The sequence below is a fragment of the Polistes fuscatus genome, unplaced genomic scaffold (assembly GCF_010416935.1).
Source record: "Polistes fuscatus isolate 324 unplaced genomic scaffold, CU_Pfus_HIC Scaffold17, whole genome shotgun sequence".
Lineage (NCBI taxonomy): Eukaryota > Metazoa > Arthropoda > Insecta > Hymenoptera > Vespidae > Polistes > Polistes fuscatus.
Window position 1 is genome coordinate 2,691,567 of NW_025113075.1, and position 22,440 is coordinate 2,714,006.

General features: G+C 27.8%; 6 protein-coding genes across 11 annotated transcripts; 3 read left to right on the plus strand and 3 right to left on the minus strand.

The window, feature by feature from the left end:
* Positions 1-331: 331 nt before the first annotated feature.
* LOC122515181 (dedicator of cytokinesis protein 1) lies at positions 332-10,825 on the minus strand. 3 transcript variants are annotated; one of them, XM_043632418.1, is made up of 22 exons: positions 10,494-10,825; positions 9,885-10,126; positions 9,053-9,798; positions 8,682-8,838; positions 8,400-8,570; positions 7,942-8,322; positions 7,642-7,857; positions 7,161-7,483; positions 6,721-7,069; positions 5,332-5,430; positions 4,875-5,065; positions 4,450-4,800; positions 4,069-4,345; positions 3,659-3,906; positions 3,387-3,518; positions 3,018-3,297; positions 2,717-2,940; positions 2,371-2,646; positions 1,979-2,288; positions 1,804-1,913; positions 1,453-1,717; positions 332-1,205 (listed from the first exon to the last, which is right to left on the minus strand). In XM_043632418.1, the coding sequence occupies exons 1-22, from the start codon at positions 10,528-10,530 to the stop codon at positions 723-725; spliced, it is 5,868 nt and encodes a 1,955-aa protein (XP_043488353.1). In that variant the 5' UTR covers positions 10,531-10,825; the 3' UTR covers positions 332-722. The 3 variants fall into 3 exon arrangements, with proteins under 3 accessions (XP_043488353.1, XP_043488354.1, XP_043488355.1); XM_043632419.1 differs by having other exon boundaries at positions 8,682-8,835; positions 10,494-10,824; XM_043632420.1 differs by lacking the exon at positions 5,332-5,430.
* Positions 10,826-11,032: 207 nt separating this feature from the next.
* Positions 11,033-13,305, plus strand: LOC122515184 (ras-related protein Rab-24-like). 3 transcript variants are annotated; one of them, XM_043632427.1, is made up of 5 exons: positions 11,033-11,281; positions 11,360-11,591; positions 11,707-11,795; positions 11,928-12,205; positions 12,272-13,305. In XM_043632427.1, the coding sequence occupies exons 2-5, from the start codon at positions 11,478-11,480 to the stop codon at positions 12,382-12,384; spliced, it is 594 nt and encodes a 197-aa protein (XP_043488362.1). In that variant the 5' UTR covers positions 11,033-11,281; positions 11,360-11,477; the 3' UTR covers positions 12,385-13,305. The 3 variants fall into 3 exon arrangements, with proteins under 3 accessions (XP_043488362.1, XP_043488360.1, XP_043488361.1); XM_043632425.1 differs by having other exon boundaries at positions 11,928-13,305; XM_043632426.1 differs by having other exon boundaries at positions 11,033-11,277; positions 11,928-13,305.
* On the minus strand, positions 13,063-15,179 carry LOC122515347 (S-adenosylmethionine mitochondrial carrier protein-like). Its single transcript, XM_043632663.1, has 6 exons — positions 14,583-15,179; positions 14,175-14,331; positions 13,982-14,091; positions 13,535-13,775; positions 13,307-13,445; positions 13,063-13,198 (listed from the first exon to the last, which is right to left on the minus strand). Exons 1-6 carry the CDS (start codon positions 14,649-14,651, stop codon positions 13,063-13,065), a joined length of 852 nt encoding a protein of 283 aa, XP_043488598.1. The 5' UTR covers positions 14,652-15,179.
* LOC122515183 (protein RFT1 homolog) lies at positions 15,066-19,330 on the plus strand. Of its 2 annotated transcripts, none has more exons than XM_043632423.1 (9): positions 15,066-15,151; positions 15,421-15,570; positions 15,677-15,879; positions 15,974-16,160; positions 16,247-16,531; positions 16,593-16,724; positions 16,808-16,939; positions 17,024-17,524; positions 17,611-19,330. In XM_043632423.1, exons 2-9 carry the CDS (start codon positions 15,511-15,513, stop codon positions 17,767-17,769), a joined length of 1,659 nt encoding a protein of 552 aa, XP_043488358.1. In that variant the 5' UTR covers positions 15,066-15,151; positions 15,421-15,510; the 3' UTR covers positions 17,770-19,330. The 2 variants fall into 2 exon arrangements, with proteins under 2 accessions (XP_043488358.1, XP_043488357.1); XM_043632422.1 differs by lacking the exon at positions 15,066-15,151 and adding an exon at positions 15,230-15,336.
* On the minus strand, positions 17,777-18,783 carry LOC122515185. The gene is made up of 4 exons (XM_043632428.1): positions 18,629-18,783; positions 18,392-18,453; positions 18,190-18,304; positions 17,777-18,092 (listed from the first exon to the last, which is right to left on the minus strand). The coding sequence occupies exons 1-4, from the start codon at positions 18,661-18,663 to the stop codon at positions 18,029-18,031; spliced, it is 276 nt and encodes a 91-aa protein (XP_043488363.1). The 5' UTR covers positions 18,664-18,783; the 3' UTR covers positions 17,777-18,028.
* LOC122515182 (dynein regulatory complex subunit 6) lies at positions 19,140-22,358 on the plus strand. Its single transcript, XM_043632421.1, has 6 exons — positions 19,140-19,229; positions 19,399-19,674; positions 19,792-20,811; positions 20,917-21,321; positions 21,486-21,629; positions 21,771-22,358. Exons 1-6 carry the CDS (start codon positions 19,170-19,172, stop codon positions 21,978-21,980), a joined length of 2,115 nt encoding a protein of 704 aa, XP_043488356.1. The 5' UTR covers positions 19,140-19,169; the 3' UTR covers positions 21,981-22,358.
* The last annotated feature ends 82 nt before the right edge of the window (positions 22,359-22,440 follow it).

Genomic DNA, 22,440 nt, shown 5'->3' on the forward strand with positions numbered 1-22,440 from the left:
AACAATATGTTATATAAATTGTACAAGTACAAAATATACACAATATTTCTTTATCTTATCACATCAAAATTTCTGAATATTATATAACATTTATAAAATTGAATAATTGTTAATGTATTAATTTAAAGCTATTCAAAATAACAAATCTCCTGACGTGTATATTTAACTTTCGGTTTATTGTAAAGTTATTATGTTAAGTGTAAAAATTTATAGAAAAAAATGTACACATGTTTTCACCAAACATTATCAAATATTATCTCAAAAAACTATTTAAAAAATCTATATAAAATTTATTCTTGTGTATAAAGCTGAAATATAATATTGTAGATTATTCATTTCGAATATTTGTCATGTATTAAATATCTTATTGCGCGTACAAAAAATCTTATGACTATTCTCTCAATATCATAGAGGTAATAGTCTATTTTGTTCCTAATAATATTTCACCACTTTTCTTTATATCGTTTTAGATTCATCTAGATCTCATTTCTATATTATAGTTATAAATGAAATACTAAATGTTTGTGACTACGTGATTAATTTTATAATATTTAAAAAATCAATTTACTCTCTTTTAGTATGAAAACTAATTATTTCCATTTTGCGATAAGCTTCGTATCATCAATACCTACTAGAGAGATAATGCAATATTATTCTGTATATACTGTATCTAACCAGTAGCATGCAGATAAGATTTAAAGAAAAAGGAAAAGATAAATATGTCATGCTGAAGAATTATCTTGAACTAAATTGTCTACGATCCCACTTGATGAAAGTACAGAATTCTTGAATCCATGAGGAGGTCTTTTTGGTTTTGGTGGTGGAGTTGGTGGTTTAGTTTGATTCTCAACATCGTTGTCATCAGTAGGCGTTGGAAGTTTACTCTTTACCCGTTGTCCAAACGGTTTGTTTATATTACTAGAATTTTCCATTATAGACGAAATACGTTGATCATTATTAAATTCTTCTGGCAAATTGCAATAATCAGCCTCCCGAGTTTTCATTGGGAGAGGTGGAGGTGCATCGTCTTCTGAAGCAGTGCTATCGGTCGTTCCAACGCTATCTCTATTATTTTCTCTTCTAAACATATTTGTCTCTGAACCATTGTGCGTATTTCTTAAATAATTTTGCGATTGTCCAGACCAACGATTACTTATTCTTCGTTCTTTTTCCACCTCTGACCTCAGCGGTCGTTTCGAAGTTAGCTATTATATATATACATATATATTATAATCTTAATAAAAATAGAGAACATAAGAGAATGTATGTATATATTGTTATATTTGTGTTTCTGCAATATGTAAATCTATAATATTTTCTATATACTGTACCGATGAATTCAAATAAAATCAAATAAATAAAAAATATCTTTAAATGTAACAATTATTAGATTGTGTGCATATAAACCCTTCGTACATTGTAAAGGAAATAAATAGAAATTTTATCTTTTACCTCTTGACGAAGTTCGAATATCGGTGTACTAGGAAAAGATGGTACTAATGATGTAGTTGATACAGCCATGCTAATCTGGGAAATTTCAGCAGGTATAGTGTACCATTGACTCGTAGGTTGATCATTTTTTGTTACTGCTGATGAATCACTTTTACGTGCGCTTCTTCTTTTAGATTCCTTCTTTTTGTTTGTGCCAGGACTTGGATTTCCTAACGCCTTTTGCAATGAAGCTGATGATAAAATATGTGAACGTAATGAACTAGTCCTGTAAAATGGTAATGTATAATTATATATACATATATATAATAATCATATACTTTATCTAATTGTAAGCAATTTTATAAAACTTACTCTACGCTATTTATACTAGCTTCAAATAAAGAATAACTTTCATTTCTGAATGTTTGTGCTCTTCGCATAGTCACTCCTTGCGTCATAGTTTCAATTTGAAGATCACATGTCTGTTAAATAATTGATTCAATTAATATAATCTTATGTTAATTATATCCTTAAATTAAATACTTACTCTTTTGCCATATTTAGCTTCTACTTGACTTTTCATAGACATAAAACACTGTTCCAATCTTTGATGAAATGGCGCTAGTTCAGGAGGCGCACGAGCCTTATGTATCTGTACACCAACACCTAAAAGTGGAATTTGTTCTGCTATCAAACTTTCCAACTTGAGTAAATCCGAACTTTCTTCTAAGTGGGACTCTTTATAGTCAACATTAAGAAAAGCTTTTTCATAATTATCAATGCCACCCATGACTGCTGGATCCAATACTCCATTTAACTTCATGCTTAAAGGATTTAACGGAAGACTAGGATCGGTTCTGTATCAAAGATATCCAAATATTATTAATATTAATATATTTCTCATTCATTTATATGTATATATAATGAAATAATTCATACCTATGTGCAACTATGAGATCTCTAAGTGCTGTATTTGTAGCTTCCATAGTTTCTATTGCATTACGAAGCGGGCTTACTAAATAGGTATCATGAGATATAACAGGAAACCATCTAAGGATTCCTGGCAATGGATGGCTTGTAACAAGAACAGTTCTTTCCAACCATAATGAAGCAAATTCATTATTATTAACACTTGTTCCATCTTTCTCCTTATCACCGACATTAGGTCTTGGTCTCGAAAATCGAAAACGCTGGACATCATTTACTCGATGATACCTAATCGATAAGGTTGTTTTCATTTAAGGACAATACACAATTTTGTTACATAATTTGGTTTAATCTTTACCTCAAAACAGCATCAGCTGTTACAGGTTTTCCGCTTAAACGATGTTTCTTTTCATCCATTAATGGTTCTACCTTATTAATTTGAACATACTGATGACTAGAGTCTAAAATATCAGCAGTTGGCGGAGATAATTTGTTCATTTGCTCTGCATTTGGTAACTGATTGAGTGTTCTTGAAGAAAAATCACTGAGTCGTTCGTATTCTTTTCCACGATAAATGAAAACCTGTAATGATATATACGTAACAATGACCAAGTTCTGCATATAACGAGATAAACAAAAAATATTTTATAAACGCATACTTTATTTTGTAGAAAAGGAGGATGTCCACGACCATAATAAGCAACTCTAAAATATTCTGGCTCGGGTCTTAGTTGTTTTACTATACAATCATAAAATTTGGCCATTCGGCTCAATAAAATGGATAATTGTAAATAATCGAATGTCTCTTCTTCATATTGAGTAACTAATTCTTTGCAAACACTAAGAGCACATTCCCACATTTTTCCTTTGTCAAAGTATTCAATCATATCGTTATACAAAGCTTCTTTCAATTCTCTATGAGTTTGACATGATGGATATCTAAAATGAAAATATAAAATTGTATATTATTATTTAAAAAGTTTAATATCATAGATCGATAATAATTGAGCAAGAATAAATAGATTTACCTATGGGATATTAAAAGTGGTGGTAAAGGTTGATCACTCCAATCTAGTAATAGACTATGAAGCTTTAATGTGTATGCTGCTTCCGTATAATTATCACATTCTAAGTGAAGTTCGCACAATTTGTTGACATATCTATAGTATACAAAGTTTTGTTTAGATCAGTTAAAAAATGCAGTTACAGAAATTGCATTAGAAATGTACAATATACAAGATAAAAAATATATCATATTTGTTTATATCTTCTATAGATATAAATGGTCTCATATACATACCTGATATACATTTCCTTCCTGTTTATTTCGGAATAAAATTCTAATAAATTAACGGTACAGAGCATTCGATGTTCCTGAGATTCTGCATGAATAATATCACGATATTGTAATAATCTATCCATTAATTTTTCAATGGTATCCACAAATCGTAGACCTTGTTCTCGCATTGTCGAATGATCTTCGCAAAGAGAATACATTACTTGTATCCATAATTTACGAAATTGCTCGTCTCCTCTTCCTCCCTCTACCTATTCAAAATAAAAAAATATTTACAATTTTGCTCAATAGTAATAATAGACGATATTTATATTAATATATCTATATATATTAAATGAAAGTGTTTAAAGATTAAACTATCTAACGTAGCAATAGATTTAGGAATAATTCAAATTCAAAGAAACGCGTTATACCAGGATATCCAATTTTGCAATCATTTCATTTTCATATTCCATAAAATTAGCTTTAATATGTGCAGGATCACGCTTAGTATCACCATATCCTTCAACAATGCGTGAACTATAAAATTCGCATTGCATCATATCAAAGAATATAGGTATAGTAGCTCTTCTTAATTCAGTCTCTGGAATTAAAGCCATCTCTAATATCGCACCGACTAGAGAAGGAACGAATTGTATTTTATGTTGACCCAAATTGAACCACATTGATCGAATTTCAAACGCTGTTTCTCTGTAAAGATGTATAATTACATTAGTATAATGTTATTTAATTAAACATATGACCAATTAAATAGTATATATATGTACAGCTTAATTTAATAAAAATTTAAATACCTGCGCATATCGTTGTAACGCATAATAATTCGATTACGTTTAGCTGGTGAAAATGTTTCAAGTTGAAGAGCAGGTTGAGTAAGAAAAGCAATTGCACAATGAAAGAAGTTAGACCAAGCTTGATGTTCAAAATCCGTGAAGAAATAATCCCTAATCGTACCAGAAAAATATCGTAATGATTTAAGAATGACACTGTTTTGGAGCATGATCATTTCACACCAATCTCCTGGAAATACACTTCTGGAGACTAGATCTTTAAATACCAATAATATCTCCATTAAAAAATCAAGTAGATCGAATTTAGTTCCAAAATGATTGATATAAATTTCGTAATGGTGCTGCGCCATTTGTCTATAAATATAAAATCAATATATTATTAGAAATTATGGTATTTCTTAAATATTACCTTTAATATAAAATTATACCTGAATATCGCTAACATAACGGACACCAAGTTACCAACTAATGGATTTTCTCTATCCATTGATATAACAGTTTGTATAATAGTTCTCAAAGCCGTCATCATGATTTCTTTAACATCGGCCATTGTAGAACCTATGTCCTTTCTGAACGTTAATTCCAAAATATCGGATAATATTTTAATACATAATTCTACCTGTATAAAAGCAAGAAAAATAGAAATAACAAAATTGGCAATGCACGCAGTTTTAGTTTTAGGCGTGCAATGTGTACAAATATTACATTTATAGAAAATATATATATATATATATATATGTAACATTACTGTGTATCATTGTATATAGAAATCATTAAACAACAAAACATATCAAGGAGCTTAGACACATTCAAATGTATTCGTCTGATATCACTTGATCTATTTGCAGATGATATTTTTAAATTCCTCCTAATTGGAACAGTTACCTCTTCGGAGTAGCCGCGATGCTGGTTGAGTCTGTGCCGATTTTCTCCAAGCAGCCTGGCTACCTTCGCCACGCTTTTTCCGGGTGTACTTGACAGTCCCTTATATACCAAAAACCAAAACCATACCAAGTACACAAAAAAGAAAAACCCTTTGTTAATTGGAGCATAATACCAATTCTTTGTGATAGTACTATGTGGTCTATATAGTAATTTATAATATTGCTATCAATAACAACACAAACATAACAAATAACAGAAAGCAAGAACAAGATTTACAAGAAAGTACAGTGGAAAAATAACTATTATATAACAATATCAATTTAGTAGATTTGTATTTATAATATAATTGTATTAAAATTTAACACTACTATGATTTTTATATAGATTGGATTGTACAATTTAGAAAGTGATTCTATTGTATAAGAATTTCTATGCAATATCATATCATGCTTAATTATATGCTAAACTACAGAGATAAAATATGTTATGCATGTACATAGAATCATGATTGACTAAATGGAAAGAAGTTAGAAATGTCATTCAAATTAGTGTTTCAATATTCATGTTTTTAAAAGTTATTTTAGTCCTACTATGTTATATTTGTAATAATTATTATTTATTATAGTTTTATCTCATGACATATTAAACCAAAAGTCCCATGCAAAAGATAATATCTCTTTTTATAATATTTCAAGCAATAAATTCGAAGAGTATAATTTAATAAGAAAAGATAATTATAATATTAATGATTGAATTTTTAGAATAGCAGAGTATTTTTCACGATGCAAGTAAGAAGACAAAGACTAATCTCATGTGTGTGATTTAATGGAAATGGCGGTGAAAAGATGCGTGGCAGAAGGACGTCAGGCTGCACGGAAAGCACATGTAATGATACCATATACAAATAGTACAGAACAAATTGCAGTATAAATGGAAATAATATATTCAATTCTGATTATACCAACCTCAGTAAATATGAATTTAAGAACGATAATTAACAAACGATAATTAAAGCACGATATTATATATGAATATTAGTATTTTATCACCAAGTATGATCAAAATACAGACTAGAATCACTAATCTCTCGAAAAATACTATAGAAAATTATTATTTTATGTTTACAAATAACTAAAACTTTTAAAAGAAACTACATTCTATAGTTATTCTACTACTTTATATTAAATTAATGTAATAATATCTAAACGGATACAAATTTTTCTATTAATAATCATAAAAAATAATAATTTAGGTTTTTTTTTATATAAAAAACGTATCTATTAATATTTATATTCTGATATACCTATATACATATATTTTTTTTTTTAATTAATAGATAAATTATGATAATAATTAATCTTTAAAATATCAAACATGAATATAGCTTACCTCTTCTTTTGCTTCTAATAGATCACGAACCAGAACAATGATTTTTGACAACAAAATACCTCTGCAATCTACATCCAAAAAAAGTGGGCTATGTACAATATCATTTACTGTCATCATTTTTTGTTTTGTCAATCTTCCAGCTGGTAAAGTCGTCAATAATTCTGTTAATATTTTACTTAATTGTGTGCCACTATAAACTCGTAACAAATGAGGTATTGTCGTTGGTAAATATTTTAGGCATGCCCCTTGAACTAATAAAGTTGCATCTGTCTCGTGTCTCATAAGCTCAACAATAGAATGTAACAATTCTGTTAAAGTTAATGAAAACTCTTCTTCATCTTGATTAAGTCTGTTAAAATAAGATACATATGATTGATAGTTTTGTTTAAAAATTATTACGAAAAATTGATTATAACAAAAAATCTAAAGAAAGAGCATACTCGGTAAACAATAGACGAGATTCTACAATAAATCTCATGCAATATTGTAAACTTTTCATTGTTTTTAGTAACAAATCACGCTCTTGTCCCTCACATGTACTCGCACTATCTATTCGCTTTCTTAAAACTGTAATTAATTTTTTATAGGCAAGAGTTGCAGAAAAGCTCTCAGAAATATATAAATCTAATATCGGTTGAAAATGTTGATATTTTCTATCCGATAAAAGTCCAATAATGTATAGAAGACATTCAAAGACCATGTCATCGTAAACATCACTGTCCGAGTTACTCATCAGGATATTAAATAAGGCATCCAAAACGTCCTAAAAGGAATTCTGTATAATATAATTGTCTATTACTATTACTATTATGTCTATTCTATTACTATTACATGTATGTGTGTATATATTTATATTGTCACATCACATTTTCAGTATCATTATATATTAAGGATTAATATCTTTTATAAATAAAATCTTACTTGTAAAAATTTTACTATTTCTTCGCCATCTACTTTCATCAAAGCAGTTAAAGATTCTTTTAAATCAGTATTATGTGATGCCCAATTGAGTAAGCCTAATAAATCAACATTTTGTGTTAATTTAGTGGAGCAGACATTTGTTGCTATTAAAAAATTATCTTTATTGCTTAACGTCAATGAACCCAAAGTTGGTTTCTTCTCTGTATGTAATTCAAACTAAAGACACAGGAAAAATTGACTATTATTAAAAAATGTATACTTAAAATATATTATTATACATTAATAATTATAATATCTTACTAATTCTATCCTTGTTGAAGGTAATTTTAAATACGATATATCTTTTTCCTCGTATCTTTTTTGGTCTAATTTATAGACTAACAATTCGTGTTGAATATCTTGAAGTGTTGTACCATTCCGTTGCATCAATCTGACATAACTCAATGCAAATGGTTTTTCTGATTTATCTTTGGCTTCATTTGAACTTCGATGTTTAAATGTAAATTTCAGATGTGCTTGTTTAAACTCATCTATCGGTACAGCAATTTTAAACGTTTCACACCATCGAGGTCTATCGTCATGGTAGTATATAACACTACGATATTCATTAATTGACGAAGTTCCACCCCCTAAAGTCATGACACCTGGGATAGGAGTGCCCAACTCGTTGCAGACTTTAACCTAATGGGAAATACATATATAATGAGTGAAAAAATATCATATTTTAAATATTGAAGAAATAAATTTGGTATACATACCGTAATTTCTACATTTTTATCGGTAGATTTAGTTCCTCTACTAAATTCACCGCTAATTAAAGTTAAATAAAGATCATTCCTTACATCACCTGGCAAAATTACTTCTGGAAATCCCATTTTTCTAGCAATGGCAACATTTCCGAGTACCAAGTGAGGATTTTCATCTCGTACCTATATTTCAATTACACAATGAAAATGAAAACGATTTTCACAATAAATAATACAATATTTAACTATATTAAAATAACAATCACAATTATATATATACACATATACACATACTTGTTTGACATCTCCTCTAAGTAATTTTAAACTTGCCCACAATCCTTGCCCACCACCAAAGTTGTTGTTGCTATTTCCTCCACTTTTTTGGATATTAGTATCTTTTTGTGCAATGATTCTACGTAATGTACCATCTAAACTTTCCTTCTCGCAACATCTGAAAATAAACAAAATAAAACCAACAAAAAAATCCTTTTTCAATTTTTAAAAATATGCATATACATGCGTGTTATAATATTGTGTTAGCCAATAAGTAATATCAACATTTATTATCTAAATTAAATGATAGGATTGTTTTATTGAAAATTACGACATTACTAACTAGCCAACCTAATATTATACCAAAATATAATAAGAAAAAAGATGCTTACTGTACAAATTGAATAAAATGATGGTATTCTACGTCTCCTTCTGATTTACCTGTGATGTACGGTGTAATATCCATAGCAGCCACGCCAAATGGCCTTCGCATACTTTCATTACTTTTAACCTTCTGATAAGTTGATGCAATACTCGAACGACGATGATCTATTTCTTTGGCTTCCATACCTCCAACTCTAATAACATAACAAGCTAAATAAACCTTATCTCTAGCTAAATCTCTGGAGCCTAGATCAGTAAATAATACTCGAAGATTATGCAACTGATCGATGTCTCTAGCAAGTCCTTCTTTACTCCAAGAAACAACATAATTCTCAGTGATAGCTTTCATTTCTCTGCCATCGTATAAAGTTAAAAGTAATTCTACATCTTCTACCATTTTACAAACAAAGTTTTTAACACTGACGAAGAAAATATGAGAATATACAGGCGTTTGGGCTTTCAAAGTTTTTTTCTTCGTTTCATTGGTAGCTTTTCTAATTCTTTCAGCAGCTGTTTCGTGATGATAATACAATTGGATGGTACTTGTATTTTCTGGATTCATAACGTTCCCTTGATCATCTCGCACAACCATGTCCAAGCCCAAAAGTTGATTACCGGTGTCTATTCTAGCAGTTGCTAATCTCTTAAGGTCCTTCAATTCATCTATTGTTAGTGTGCCTTGTAAAATTTTGCTTCGATATCCTATTAATTCCAAAATTTGTTGTTGCATTGGTATAAAATGCTCCGAATGTATCTGTTACACATAAAACATTACAGTAAGCTAATATACTTTACGTTGCTTAACTTTATATATATTAATTTAACATATTTAATACATACCACATACAAATGTTTCCAATGATGACCCCATTCTCTTAAAACACTAGTTATCTCGTGTATTAATGTATCTACATTATTTTGATGGTGTAAGATATGTATATATGATTTGGGAAAAATTCCAATTGTACCCTTAATCTTTTTACGGCCATAATACCACTCTCCGTACTCTTCATAAATTTGTACAACATCTCCAACCGTTAAGGGTAAGGCACAAAATCCTTCCTTGTCAAAATTGTAAATAGCTGAAATAAGGTATAGACAAACATTAGAAAAATTAATATTTTTATGATGAGGCTGATCAAGGCTAAATCATTGATATTCTTAAGCGATATAATTTTTAGTTAATTTCTTTTTTAATTGTCATCAATGCATTTTTTAAGGTTATAAATCTTAATTAATCTCTTATACAAAGGAATAATAAATTGATGTTAACTAACGTCGTTGGATACAGGAAAGAAAAATTCTAAGGATAATTATATTAATATTTTCAACAAATTAAAAAAGCTACAATAATTAGCATTTAATTTCATCTTAATTTGGGGCACCTCCCAAGATGTAATATATCGTAATGAAAACACTAACAAATTTCTTAGTCAAATATCTACTTACCAACTCCTAGATGTTTCTTTATACGCTTCCATGTCATTTTGACTTAAATTGACGTTTAGTTTATATATATATGTATATATATATATTAATATAATTAAGTATTTTTACGTATACATAAAAAAGAAATTAAATATACAAACTAAGCAATTACATGTCGCCGTCGGATGTGCGCATTACGCATATAACCAAAATATTGTATTTTCATCTTAATATCTAGATAATACAATCTTTAGAAGAGCTAATTCTTCTTATTCTAGATTTTATCAAGGCTTATCTAAATGTACCCCCTACGTTTTGTTTCAACTGATTTCTATGTTTTTCAATGAACAAATATAAAATTTATTCTTCCTTGTCAAATCTATATTATATTTAGTCTATGACTGTTATATAGCTTAATAGCGCCATCATCTTATCGAAACAAATTATACCTTTTTTGTTGTTCTATTTTTACTTAATCATACCTAACCAGCAAATATAATTTATATAGTCTATAGTTTAATTAGAATATTAGTGCAATTCGAACATTTAAAAAAAAAAAATTATATTCAAGGTGGATAAAAATATAAACGATAAGTGAATGATGATTAATGAATAATTGATATAAAAAACAAATAAGCCACAATTTAAAGTTGAATGCGCATGACGTGAAAAAGATAATATAAAAAAGCTTGTTCTATTATAATTATTTCCTGTATTTTAGGAATTATCTGTTAAGAATTGTTATTTTCAAATAAGTGTTCGATATCTTTATTATCTGATTGATGTCTGTAATTTTTTATCTATAGTAGGTATGTTTTGAATTTTTAAAGTTATCTCTTAAATGAAAGTTTCTCTAAGAACATTAAAATGATATTTCATGTTTTCAGATCATCTTTAATTTACTACTTTGATATATAAATATTAACAGACAATATTACTGCATAGATGAAGGTTTTCGTAAATTTCAAAGATTTCCATAATCATTTGTGAGAAATATAATCGAATATGAGTCGTGTAGATTTAAAAGTTGTCTTACTAGGAAATGCAGCAGTTGGGAAAACAAGTCTTTTAGAACGTTTTATAAATGAAAGATTCAATGAGAATTTATCCTATCAAAACGTAATTAAATAATTTATAAAAATAAATCTGTACAATAGCAAAAGCTAAAGTTTACAGGAATATTTTTGATATTTTTGTTCATTAAATGAGACACTGAATCAACTATTGTTTATAGACAATAGGAGCTGCATTTGCTGCTAAACAAATGGAAATTAATGGACATAACATTGTTATGGGAATATGGGATACTGCAGGTAACGAAAGGTATGTCACATTTTAATTGCATCCAAGATTGCATTAAATGTTAATTTAGATATAATGCATTTTACTAACGAATTAAGGCTATTTACATTTCGAATAATATTACATCTAAATCTTTTTCCTCTTATACTTCAGATATGATGCGATGACAAGAATATATTATCGTGGTGCTAAAGCTGCAGTAGTATGTTACGACGTTACAATGTCTAATACATTTCAGAAAGCTAAGTTTTGGGTAAGAGAATTAAGAGCTATAGAAGAAGAGTGTAAAATATATCTCGTTGGTACAAAAACCGATATTTTATCAAATCCTGTTATAACAGCGGATCCAGGTATAGATATTGTAACAAATTATGCGAATGGTATTCAAGCAAAATTTTTTTTAACATCAAGTAAAACTGGAGAGAACGTTGGTAAGATTATATATTTAATTGTATTACCTTTGATTAAAGAAGAATTTAATGATTTATCTCTTGCAGCGGAATTATTTACAGAAATTGCTAGTGATTTCTTATCTGTACCAGAGAACTTACAAAAAATGGAGGAAACGATTAGCCTAACAATTGCGCCAAAAACATCGCATTGTTGTTAGACTATAAAAACAAGTACAGTATTAAAATGTTTAATACTTTTGCTTTTCATACAATATTCAGATAAAAAAGATCATGTAAATCATTAATGCTACATATTAATGTTTACAAGCAAAACTTTAACGTACAATAAATTATTCTTATACAACACATTTAGTAAACAAATAATTGGTATTAGAACATATATTGTGCTTTCTTAATTATTATTTTAATTAGAAAGATTAAATTAATTACTTCTAATATTTTCTCTGACAAGATGCATTTTGTATGCATCTTTACAGTAATTGTGAATACACAATTATTTGCATTTATATATTACAAAGTAATGTACATTTTGCTATTATAGTATAAGCATTAATTATATTTTAAATATTTTTGTTAAAAATTTCTTTTTGAAATTGTATTTGAAAGATTTTAAGTCTTATATGTTAATTGATTTAATATTATGATTGTGCCATATTTAAGCGAAAACTGTGAAAAACTTTTAGATAATTTAACAACGATTTACTAACAGTACCAAAAAAAAATTAATACTCTTGTTTATTATAAACAAAAGTATTGTTATATAAAGTGCAAAGTTTATTTAGTACCAAATAGATATGAGAAAATATTTGATAAAATATGAATTAGAAATTTTTAATAACGAGCAAAGATATTTCTGCTTCCTATTAATATTTTTACTATGTTTTATTTTTTTGGTCTGACGTATATGGGAAAATTGAAGCACAAATCTCTCTGGATTGTTCATAAATACCAAAAAATACAAAACCACTAATAGTAAAGCCACCCACCCTTGGAAGAAAGCCTGCGAATAATCTAAAAATATTTATCAATAATTTAAACTATGACAAGCATTAAAGTTATAAAAAGATGCATGACAATACCTAAGACTTCACAAAATAGAAAGATGCAATTTGCTCATACCCTTTAGGTCCATTAATTCGATAAACCTCCTTCAACATCTTCGATATTTTAACTTCTTTTTTATCTGCCGTAGTAGAAGACAACATTATTCTAGTTTTTGCAACATCTAATGGAGTTGTAATGATTGCAGAGACTGCCACTAAGAAATAATTCTTAGCGTTATACATTTTTAATAATATATTTTGCTAATGTAATAGCATTATTAAGTATTGTCAAAATGAATCTCACCAGATGCTGCACCGCAATAAGCTCCTTCTAATGGTGTACATTCACGGTGTACGTGCTGTTTCCAACAAACTTTAAAATATTCCCATAATGGCATTTGAATGCATCCAAATGGCATGTCTCGAAGAACAGTACTCCCATATCCGCGAAATAATGTTCGCAATTTTAAACGAGTCACGTCGGATAAAAGTGCTTGTCTTCTTTGTTTAAGTACTTCCACTGGTACTCGTATTAAACAAGCGACCTACAATATAATGATACGTTAATATAATTTCTTCTTTGTGTAATATAATTAAGAACTATGTTATAAGTAAATGCTTACTTATAATTGTATCATGATATTTGTATCTTTATACTTAATTTATATAATTATACAGATACTTTTTTAAATAGACTTTTTTCTACAATTGTGCTATATTCATATAAAAAATGTTAAAATAATTTTGTTACCATTTCACCCAATGATGCAGCACCCATATGTATAAACGCATGATATTGAGGTAACACTTGTGGTTGTAAGAATTCTTTTAATCCCTCATAAGTGATGAAAAATAAAGCAGCTGATTAAAACAAATTATTGTATAAGGCTAAAATTGTATTTGTATTTCTCTTTTTGTTATTTGTTTTCGTATAGAAGATTTACCTGCTGGTGCAGAGCCCATCATTACAGGTCCTATACCATGATACAATTGTTTGTAACCACCTGACTTTAAGAATCCATGTTGACTCTGCAAACGTGTTTTGAGAGTATCCAATGGGAAAAATATTATGTCACAAATAATTCCTGCAGCAGCACCTGACTAGTAATAATAAAATATTATTAAAAGCTGATAATTATAGCAGATAATTTATAATTCTTTCTATTTATGTATGTTTCCCATAAGAAATTTTGTTAATTATTTTTATGTAATGTAATGTAATATAATAATAATAATAATAATAAAAGAAAAATATTTTGATCGATTATCTCGTGTGTTATACATATATATATATATGTATAATTTATAACAATAAGATTAAAAGTTAAATTGAAAATTTGTGTAATACTTACGATGATAGACGTGGAAAAGAAATGTTTAGCATTTGTAATATCGTTCGATTTTACTTCTCCAGTAAACATTCCACTAAGTAAAATACTTAATTATCGTATTATTAGTGAATATATCCAAATTCAGATTCTATTAGACTATTTTAAAGAGTTACTGTATCGAAGTTTTAAGAAAATAGACAGGATTAAAATGATAAATTTTAAATGCATTAACATGATCACATTACAATAAGAAATAAAATAATAGAATTTATTTTCTTTCTGTTAAACTTCTTCTTGAATGCACTATTTCATAATGAAATATTTCTATTTAAGCGTAGAAATGAATACTTGAACTTAATTTATAAATGATTCTTGTTTAATATTAAACTCACCGATATTATTATTATATATTTTTTCTGTTATAATAAAAATGAAAAAAGTATAAACAATGAAGTCACGTGTGCCACTACTACTCTATTGCAGCTACTTGCATCAATCGATTGTCGTCTGCTACTGAAGTGACGTACATATATATTGACAATTGAGTTTCTGCAATCTAACCTCCAAATTTCACTACAGAGTTACATCAGGTTTGCGTCAGTTATTTAATATATGATAGATTATGAAGATTTATAATATTTGTAAAGATATTTTAACCACCGTGTGTATGTTGTATGGAAAATTACTAGATTAAATTAGGACATAGGGAAATTTGACAATTGCATCATGAAATATATTAGATTCAAGTATAATCGTTGAAATTTTTGGTTATCATGTCAGTAGTATTTACTTATTTCTTATGTCAAAGAAATGATGTAAAATGAATTGTCATGGAAATACGATTTCGCTTATGTTTTAGATATTCTACAAATTCAACGTAATATATTGTCAACATCAATGTTTATGGCGGGAATCTCGAAATGTTGAATGTTTCTAGTTAGATATAAATATGTCGCAATCTATCTTAAAAAGCAGTTTAGAAAATGCTTCCTTCAACATCATATTTCAGGTATTATAATCTATTAATATTTATTCTCTTAAAAGGACTTTTTATTTCTACTCAAAATTTATTATATCGGTATATCCTTTTCATACGTAGATTAAAATTCTTACAGATAATATGTCGCTGTGTAACATTTGTTCTAAATGCTTTTGTGGTACGTCATGTTGGCCAAGCAATTTTGGGTGTCATCAATGTTAGATTACTACTTTTGGAATCCATGATATTATTCTTATCTCGTGAACCATTTATGAAAGCATGTTTAACTAATACATCGGAGCATAACTGGGCTCAAGTTGTAAATTTATTATGGATGACGTTAGTATTCCTTATAATAACTCTAATAGAAATTAATTAATTATATTGTTTTCTTTTAAGACTATCGATAAAAGCATTAATTATATTTTTCCAGAGTACCCATTTGCATTGTAATGTCTTCTCTGTTTGGATATATTTGGCTTTTTCTTTTATCAACTTCTGAAACTTTACCTCCTTACTATACATTTGCAGTATGGGCAGTGGCATTATCTTGCATTATAGAATTATCATCTCTAATTGTACAATTAGTTGCCAATGCATTCCTTTTTGTAAAACTTAAAGTAAACAAATTTGCCTTTATATTTTTATATTTGAGTTTGTGTTATATTATAAACATACATATATATATATATCATTTTATTTTCAGGTTGTATTAGATACGATCATGATTACTATTCGTACATTAACGTTTGTACCATTAATACTTTACTATCCAGAAAATGCTTTGTTTGCTTTTGGCATAGCACAATTAGTTGCAGCAGTATTTTATACAACTAGTTATTATTCATATTTTCACTATTATATTAATAATATAACAAAGTGCAAACAAAAAAGAAGAATGTCTTTAAAGGATAAAAATGATGAATATATCTCAACAGAGTTTCCATTTCGAACAATAAAGGATTTTTTGCCAGGTCAATTAGAAAATAGTGTATGTATTTTTTTTAAGGTTTTCTTTTTACCTCTTTATAATAAAAATAAGAAATTTTCAGGACTCATATTTAGATAAAAAATTAACCATATTAACATGGAGTTTCTTTAGACAAGGGATTTTAAAACAAATTTTAACAGAGGGCGAAAGATTAATCATGACAGTTATGCCAGTACTCTCGTTTACCGAACAGGTATTTCATTTACAAATATTCTTTATTTATATTACATTTTTTATAGTATGATAGATTGCATAATTATTATTTGAATATGTAAGGGCACGTACGAGGTCGTCAATAACTTGGGTTCTTTAGCTGCAAGATTTATTTTTCGTCCAATTGAAGACAGTGGATATTTTTACTTTACGCAAATGGTCAAAAGAGATAAACCTTTGTTGGAACAAAATCCAGTAAGTATATATAGAAACTTGTAAAATAAATTTATATAAGAAATAAATAGAAATATTAAATAAAGAATAAATTACAATTTGCAGACAAAAATTCAAGAAAGTATAAGCGTTCTCACGCATTTGTGCTCAGCCGTTACAGCTATTGGCTTAATAATTTTAGTATTTGGACAATCTTATTCAAGTACATTACTTTGGTTATACGGTGGTGCAAAATTGACATCAAATTTACCAGTTCTTTTAATGAGAGCACACTGTCTGGCTATATTATTACTGGGTATTAATGGTGTAACCGAATGTTATACTAATGCGACGGCTGACAGTACTACTATAAATAAGAACAATTTAATCATGATTTATGAATCAGTAGCATTTCTGGGTGCATCCTATTTATTTGTTATTTGGTTCGGACCTGTTGGTTTTATACTTGGAAATTGTTTTAATATGAGTTTAAGGATTGCGCATTCGATGGTATTCATTAATAAACGTCATGTTGGTGCAATTCAAAATCCTTTACTTGGACTAGTACCAAAACGAATGTTCTCTATTACATTATTATTAGCTGCAGTTATCACAAATTTATCACATGTAAAGAAATTATTTCCCAATCTCATAGATAAGAATTAAGATATATCCTAATCAAATTAATAATGCATTTGTGTGTGTATTTTTAGGTCTATTTCTTCCCCGATGAAAAAATGCTGCATTTGTTAATTGGATTGATAGCATTTATAATGGTTCTTATTGCATGGATTTATGAACATTATGAACTAATTAAACTTGGTGGTAACAAGTGGTACGAACGGAAGAACAAATATAAAAAGAATGATTGACCTTAAATTCCCAAAGTGTAAATAATTTATTAGTATTTGCATCCTTCTTTAAAAATGAGATTGTGGTGCGATTCAATAATATTTCAAAATCATAATAATAATAATTCCTACTTCCTATACTTGGAAAGCAATGATACTGTTTGTTATGATATAACTGGGCACGAAATTATCTTCCTTCTTATGTGTATGAGAATAAATAACAAAATATATCATACTTTATAAGATATCTTAATTAAAAACAAGGCCAAAGAGAATAATATTAACTTGCGACATGTTTATAAATTGCACCAACTACTGGCCCTTGTCGTTGAATAAGACATTTCCTATAATAAATTGAAAGTATATATTTTCAATTTAATATACACTTCGAAAATATGCATGGAATTTCTAAATACATAACTAACGTATTATCAACATTACCTGTTATCATTTTGGATAGTGACGATTGGAAAAGTTGAAGAAAATTCTAATTTAGCAGCTTGATCCGCAATGGCTGCTATAATGCCAGCGCTATCACTTGAGGCATTACCTTTGACTGAAAAATATATATAAAAAAATTTCTTGTGTATATACATTCAAAATAATACGCTATTATAACAAAATAATTTGTTTGATAACATACCTCCTAAACATAATCCTGCACGATCAACCAAAATACAACCAATTGTAGTTTCATTGTTTTTTCTAGAAAATAGTGGAGAAAGAATACCTTAAATAAGACAAAGCTGATAATATAATTTAATAAACTGAGACTTATATATATTACTGTGTTATTTGTGTTAAAAATCAAAACAAAACACTTGTACACACAAAAATGCATAAACAATTAATAATTATGAAGTAATATTTGATAACTTACACTTCGTCCAAAGTTTTTTCAATATTCTTTTCCATAATGAAGTTTTTCGTAAGCACAATTAAAGAAAATCACAAAAATAATAATGACACGCTGAGAAAATACTTCGTAAATATCAATTTTCGTATGTATACGTCGCCATTTTACATTTACCTAACGTTACCATATATCAAACATGGTGACTAGACGTAACCTATAGATCATAGTAATAACTGTCAAAAAGTTTGAATAAACCATCCTTCGTGCGCACAATGTTACGTTGCTTTATGTAATCACAATTTTGTATATAAACGCATTGATTATTTAAATTAAAAGATTAAAAACGAATATGATGTGCGTGCTCGTTTTTTTATCCAAAAACAATAATGAATATATTTTAATTAGTTGTCAATAATTGAATATTACATTGTAAAATAATTAGCAACATAAATAAACGTGTCTCTAATAATCGTTATTTTTTTTTAATTAATATGATATTACATAATGCGATAGTATTTATTTCATAAAAATCATAAAGAAATCAATGCAATAACTGAAGTTAACAATGGAAACAATGTCTAGCCAGAGCACAATAAACATTGATATATCACGATTACCTTTAGATGTAAGTTGGTTAAAGTTAGTTAATTAATTGTAATTGTGTTAATGTTCATTAATACGATGAGTATGAATGATATATGTGATAATAAAATATGTTGCTGAAAATATTATTTTAAAATTCTTTCAGGCAAATTCCTTATATTAACATTTCTTGTCATTTTTCCTATCGACAGGTAATTATACATATAATGTCATATCTATCTATATCTGATAGAATGGCAGCTGGATTGGTTAATCAGACATGGCACGATGCATCCCTTGCTACTGAATTTATAGATCAAGAATTAATGATTTTTGGTCCACCACGAATAGATCATTTGTATGATGTATTAAATATACTAGAAAATTCTTCTCGACCAGTTTATAATTTCATTTTTAAAGAAGTGGAATTGAAAAGTACGATGTCTCTTTGGAGACAATATGGATCTTTTATAAAAATTCTTCATCTGGTACATTAAATCAGTTATTAAAGACTCAATATTACAATGATCTATTTAAAATATATATACATTCCTAATTAATAGTACTTGGCAATTTGAGTGATAATGAAATAATATTGTTTACAGTTTTGTTGTGATTTGAGTGAAAGAACACTCATTGGGATACTGAAACATTGCAACAATCTAAGAACGTTACACATCAGTTCTTGTCGAGAATGTTTTATGTCTGGCAGACTTTTAGACGATGACAGTGAAATAAAAGAACTCTTGGAAAAATTGAAATTTCTACAAGAACTTAGTCTTACTTATAATCGATATTTAACAGACGCTTTATTTAATCAATTTATTTCGATATGTCCAAATGTAAATATGCTCAATCTAAAAGGATGCGAAATATCTTTTCATTATGGCTTGTTTAAAAAATTTTATCCTAACAATAATGCGATTACTTATGCCTCGGAATCAGTATTAACATTTTTTAATATTTTGCAGTATATTACTTCTTCTGCAAAACAATTGAAACATTTAGATTTTAGTCATACGCTTATAGATGGAACTGCTTTAGCAACTCTTTCAAAATTGGAGAACCTTAGATTAGAAACATTAAAGCTGCAACGATGTAATCAATTAACTATCGTTGGAATTAGAACATTGACATTTCATCAAATTAACTTAAAATTATTAGACATTAGTTTTTGTACACGAATCACAGATTTTAGTTTAGTTCTTATATGTAAACATTTGAAACAATTAGAAAGTTTAAATATAAGAAGATGCAGGGCAATCACAGATAGCGGTATACAACAAATACAGTTACTAAGAAATCTAAGAGAATTAGATATTTCAGAATGTGAACAACTTACCTCCAAATGTATTACTGATGGGCTTTGTAATGAAACACTAAATAATTTACAATTTATTGACAATGAAATGGATATAGAAGCAGAAAATATCGATTTAAACAAGCAAGAGGCAGACTGTTCAATAACAAATAATGATATTCGAAATGATCGAATGTGGAAGCTTTCTGTAAATGCTTTGAATCTTGATGAATCATGTATTACGTCTATAGTTAAATGTTTTCCAAATTTAAGATATCTCGATGTAGGCTACTGTTTTATAGCTATTACAGATATTACAATACAGGTACTGAATCTATCATATTAATTATTTTTATTTCAATTAAAAACATGATTATTTATTTTTTATAGTTACTTATATTAGTAGAATATGTATGTTTATATTTTCCAGAACATATTCGAAAAACTTATATTTTTACGAACATTAAAAGTTACTCATTGTGACAGAATAACAGATGCTGGTTTGATGGGTATTGATACTAGCAATAACATAGATATACAATCTCTAAAAGTTAATGTTATCGAAAAGCCATCGGAATCATTATTGCGAATCAGTTTACGCTCCCGAGCAGAAGAAGAAATAGTATGCGATGCTAATAGAACATCTTATATTAAGAATTTATTGAAGGATATTTCAACTTTGTCACCTTTAACGATGCCTGCATTTAGTTTGACGCGTCTAAAAGGTCTTAGAGAGTTAGATTTCTCGGGTTGCACTAGAATAACTGATGTCAGTTTGAAACATCATTTTGCTTTTATAGAATTGAGAGTATTGAGTTTAAGGAAATGTTGCCAGGTAAATTACTATAACTTATTTTCTTTAAATGCTGTTATTTACAGTCTCAATTCTAGATTAATGCTGTGTATATTACAGATAGAAAGACTAGATATGTATAATTGTATGATAAAAAGCTTAAAAGATATACTTTTACAGACCATTATGTTTCAATTATTTTTCAGATAACACATGTGGGATTAGAATATGTAGCAAAAAATAACCCTGCTATAGAAGAGTTGGATTTAACGCTATGTTACAATATATCAGATTTGGGTGTTTCATATCTTGCTATGTATTTACATAGATTAAAGCGTCTCTACCTCCAGGTATATTCATTATTAAAAGATTTAGATTGTTTCATTTTATATAGTTAAAAATTAAATTAAATACTATTCAATATATTACATTTATCCTAATTTTTTACTTTTTAAAGATTTTTAATATCTATGATTTTTTTTTATTAACAGGGTTGTACACAATTAACAAATGAAAGCTTAAAATATATACGAGACAATTGTAAAAGTCTTCAATATCTAGATATACGACATTGTAAAAAAATAACAATTTTTGAAATACCTAGTTTGCCTTTTTTGCACATTGAAAGCACACAGCCAACAGAAAACAGTTTATTGTTGGATAATGTGCATGTACCAATACCACCACCTATGTATAAATAATATCCTTTTTTTTATTTTTAATTTTATACTTTCAATCATTGATAACGTATGTATATGTATGTATATATATATATATATATATCCTATATTTTTATGATTAAGAAATTGAGATTGATACTGTTTAAATGAAATTAATTTGATGTATTGTTAGTTATTAATCAATTAATTAAAATTGATACACTAATATTTTTAACGAAATGTTTGTAGTAATGCTTTTGATTTATGTATATAGTTTAGATGAAATTTATGTAAAAATTTAACAAGAACGGAGATGTAAAAAAAACTGTACTTATTTTCTCTTTATTTGCCTTTTCTATTATTTAAAAATCTATAAAGCAAAGAATACATTAATGAAGTAAAAATGAATATTGTCAAATGTACATATATACATCTGCATTATTTTTAATAAGTAAAGAAAAAATTTAGAATACGGAGATACAACGAAAAATATATATAATTT

Bases quoted from the DNA above. Each gene is read 5' to 3' on its own strand.
- LOC122515181 (XM_043632418.1), bottom strand. From the start codon at position 10,530: ATGACATGGAAGCGTATAAAGAAACATCTAGGAGTTG. The intron at 2,647-2,716 runs GTAAAGATTAAA...CTTATCGATTAG, and splicing joins ACAGCTGATGCTGTTTTGAG to GTATCATCGAGTAAATGATG. The intron at 1,914-1,978 runs GTAAGTATTTAA...ATTATTTAACAG, and splicing joins AAGCTAAATATGGCAAAAGA to ACATGTGATCTTCAAATTGA.
- LOC122515184 (XM_043632425.1), top strand. From the start codon at position 11,478: ATGAGTCGTGTAGATTTAAAAGTTGTCTTACTAGGAAATGCAGCAGTT. The intron at 11,592-11,706 runs GTAATTAAATAA...TATTGTTTATAG, and splicing joins AGAATTTATCCTATCAAAAC to ACAATAGGAGCTGCATTTGC. The intron at 11,796-11,927 runs GTATGTCACATT...CTTATACTTCAG, and splicing joins GATACTGCAGGTAACGAAAG to ATATGATGCGATGACAAGAA.
- LOC122515347 (XM_043632663.1), bottom strand. From the start codon at position 14,651: ATGTTTACTGGAGAAGTAAAATCGAACGATATTACAAATGCTAAACAT. The intron at 13,776-13,981 runs GTAACAAAATTA...ATTATATTGTAG, and splicing joins CTGCATCATTGGGTGAAATG to GTCGCTTGTTTAATACGAGT. The intron at 13,199-13,306 runs GTATGAGCAAAT...AAATATTTTTAG, and splicing joins CGAATTAATGGACCTAAAGG to ATTATTCGCAGGCTTTCTTC.
- LOC122515183 (XM_043632423.1), top strand. From the start codon at position 15,511: ATGTCGCAATCTATCTTAAAAAGCAGTTTAGAAAATGCTTCCTTCAAC. The intron at 15,571-15,676 runs GTATTATAATCT...AAATTCTTACAG, and splicing joins CCTTCAACATCATATTTCAG to ATAATATGTCGCTGTGTAAC. The intron at 15,880-15,973 runs GTTAGTATTCCT...ATATTTTTCCAG, and splicing joins GTAAATTTATTATGGATGAC to AGTACCCATTTGCATTGTAA.
- LOC122515185 (XM_043632428.1), bottom strand. From the start codon at position 18,663: ATGGAAAAGAATATTGAAAAAACTTTGGACGAAGT. The intron at 18,454-18,628 runs GTAAGTTATCAA...ACTATTTTCTAG, and splicing joins GAAAAAACTTTGGACGAAGT to AAAAAACAATGAAACTACAA. The intron at 18,305-18,391 runs GTATGTTATCAA...TATATTTTTCAG, and splicing joins TGCAGGATTATGTTTAGGAG to TCAAAGGTAATGCCTCAAGT.
- LOC122515182 (XM_043632421.1), top strand. From the start codon at position 19,170: ATGGAAACAATGTCTAGCCAGAGCACAATAAACATTGATATATCACGA. The intron at 20,812-20,916 runs GTACTGAATCTA...TATATTTTCCAG, and splicing joins TTACAGATATTACAATACAG to AACATATTCGAAAAACTTAT. The intron at 21,322-21,485 runs GTAAATTACTAT...ATTATTTTTCAG, and splicing joins GTTTAAGGAAATGTTGCCAG to ATAACACATGTGGGATTAGA.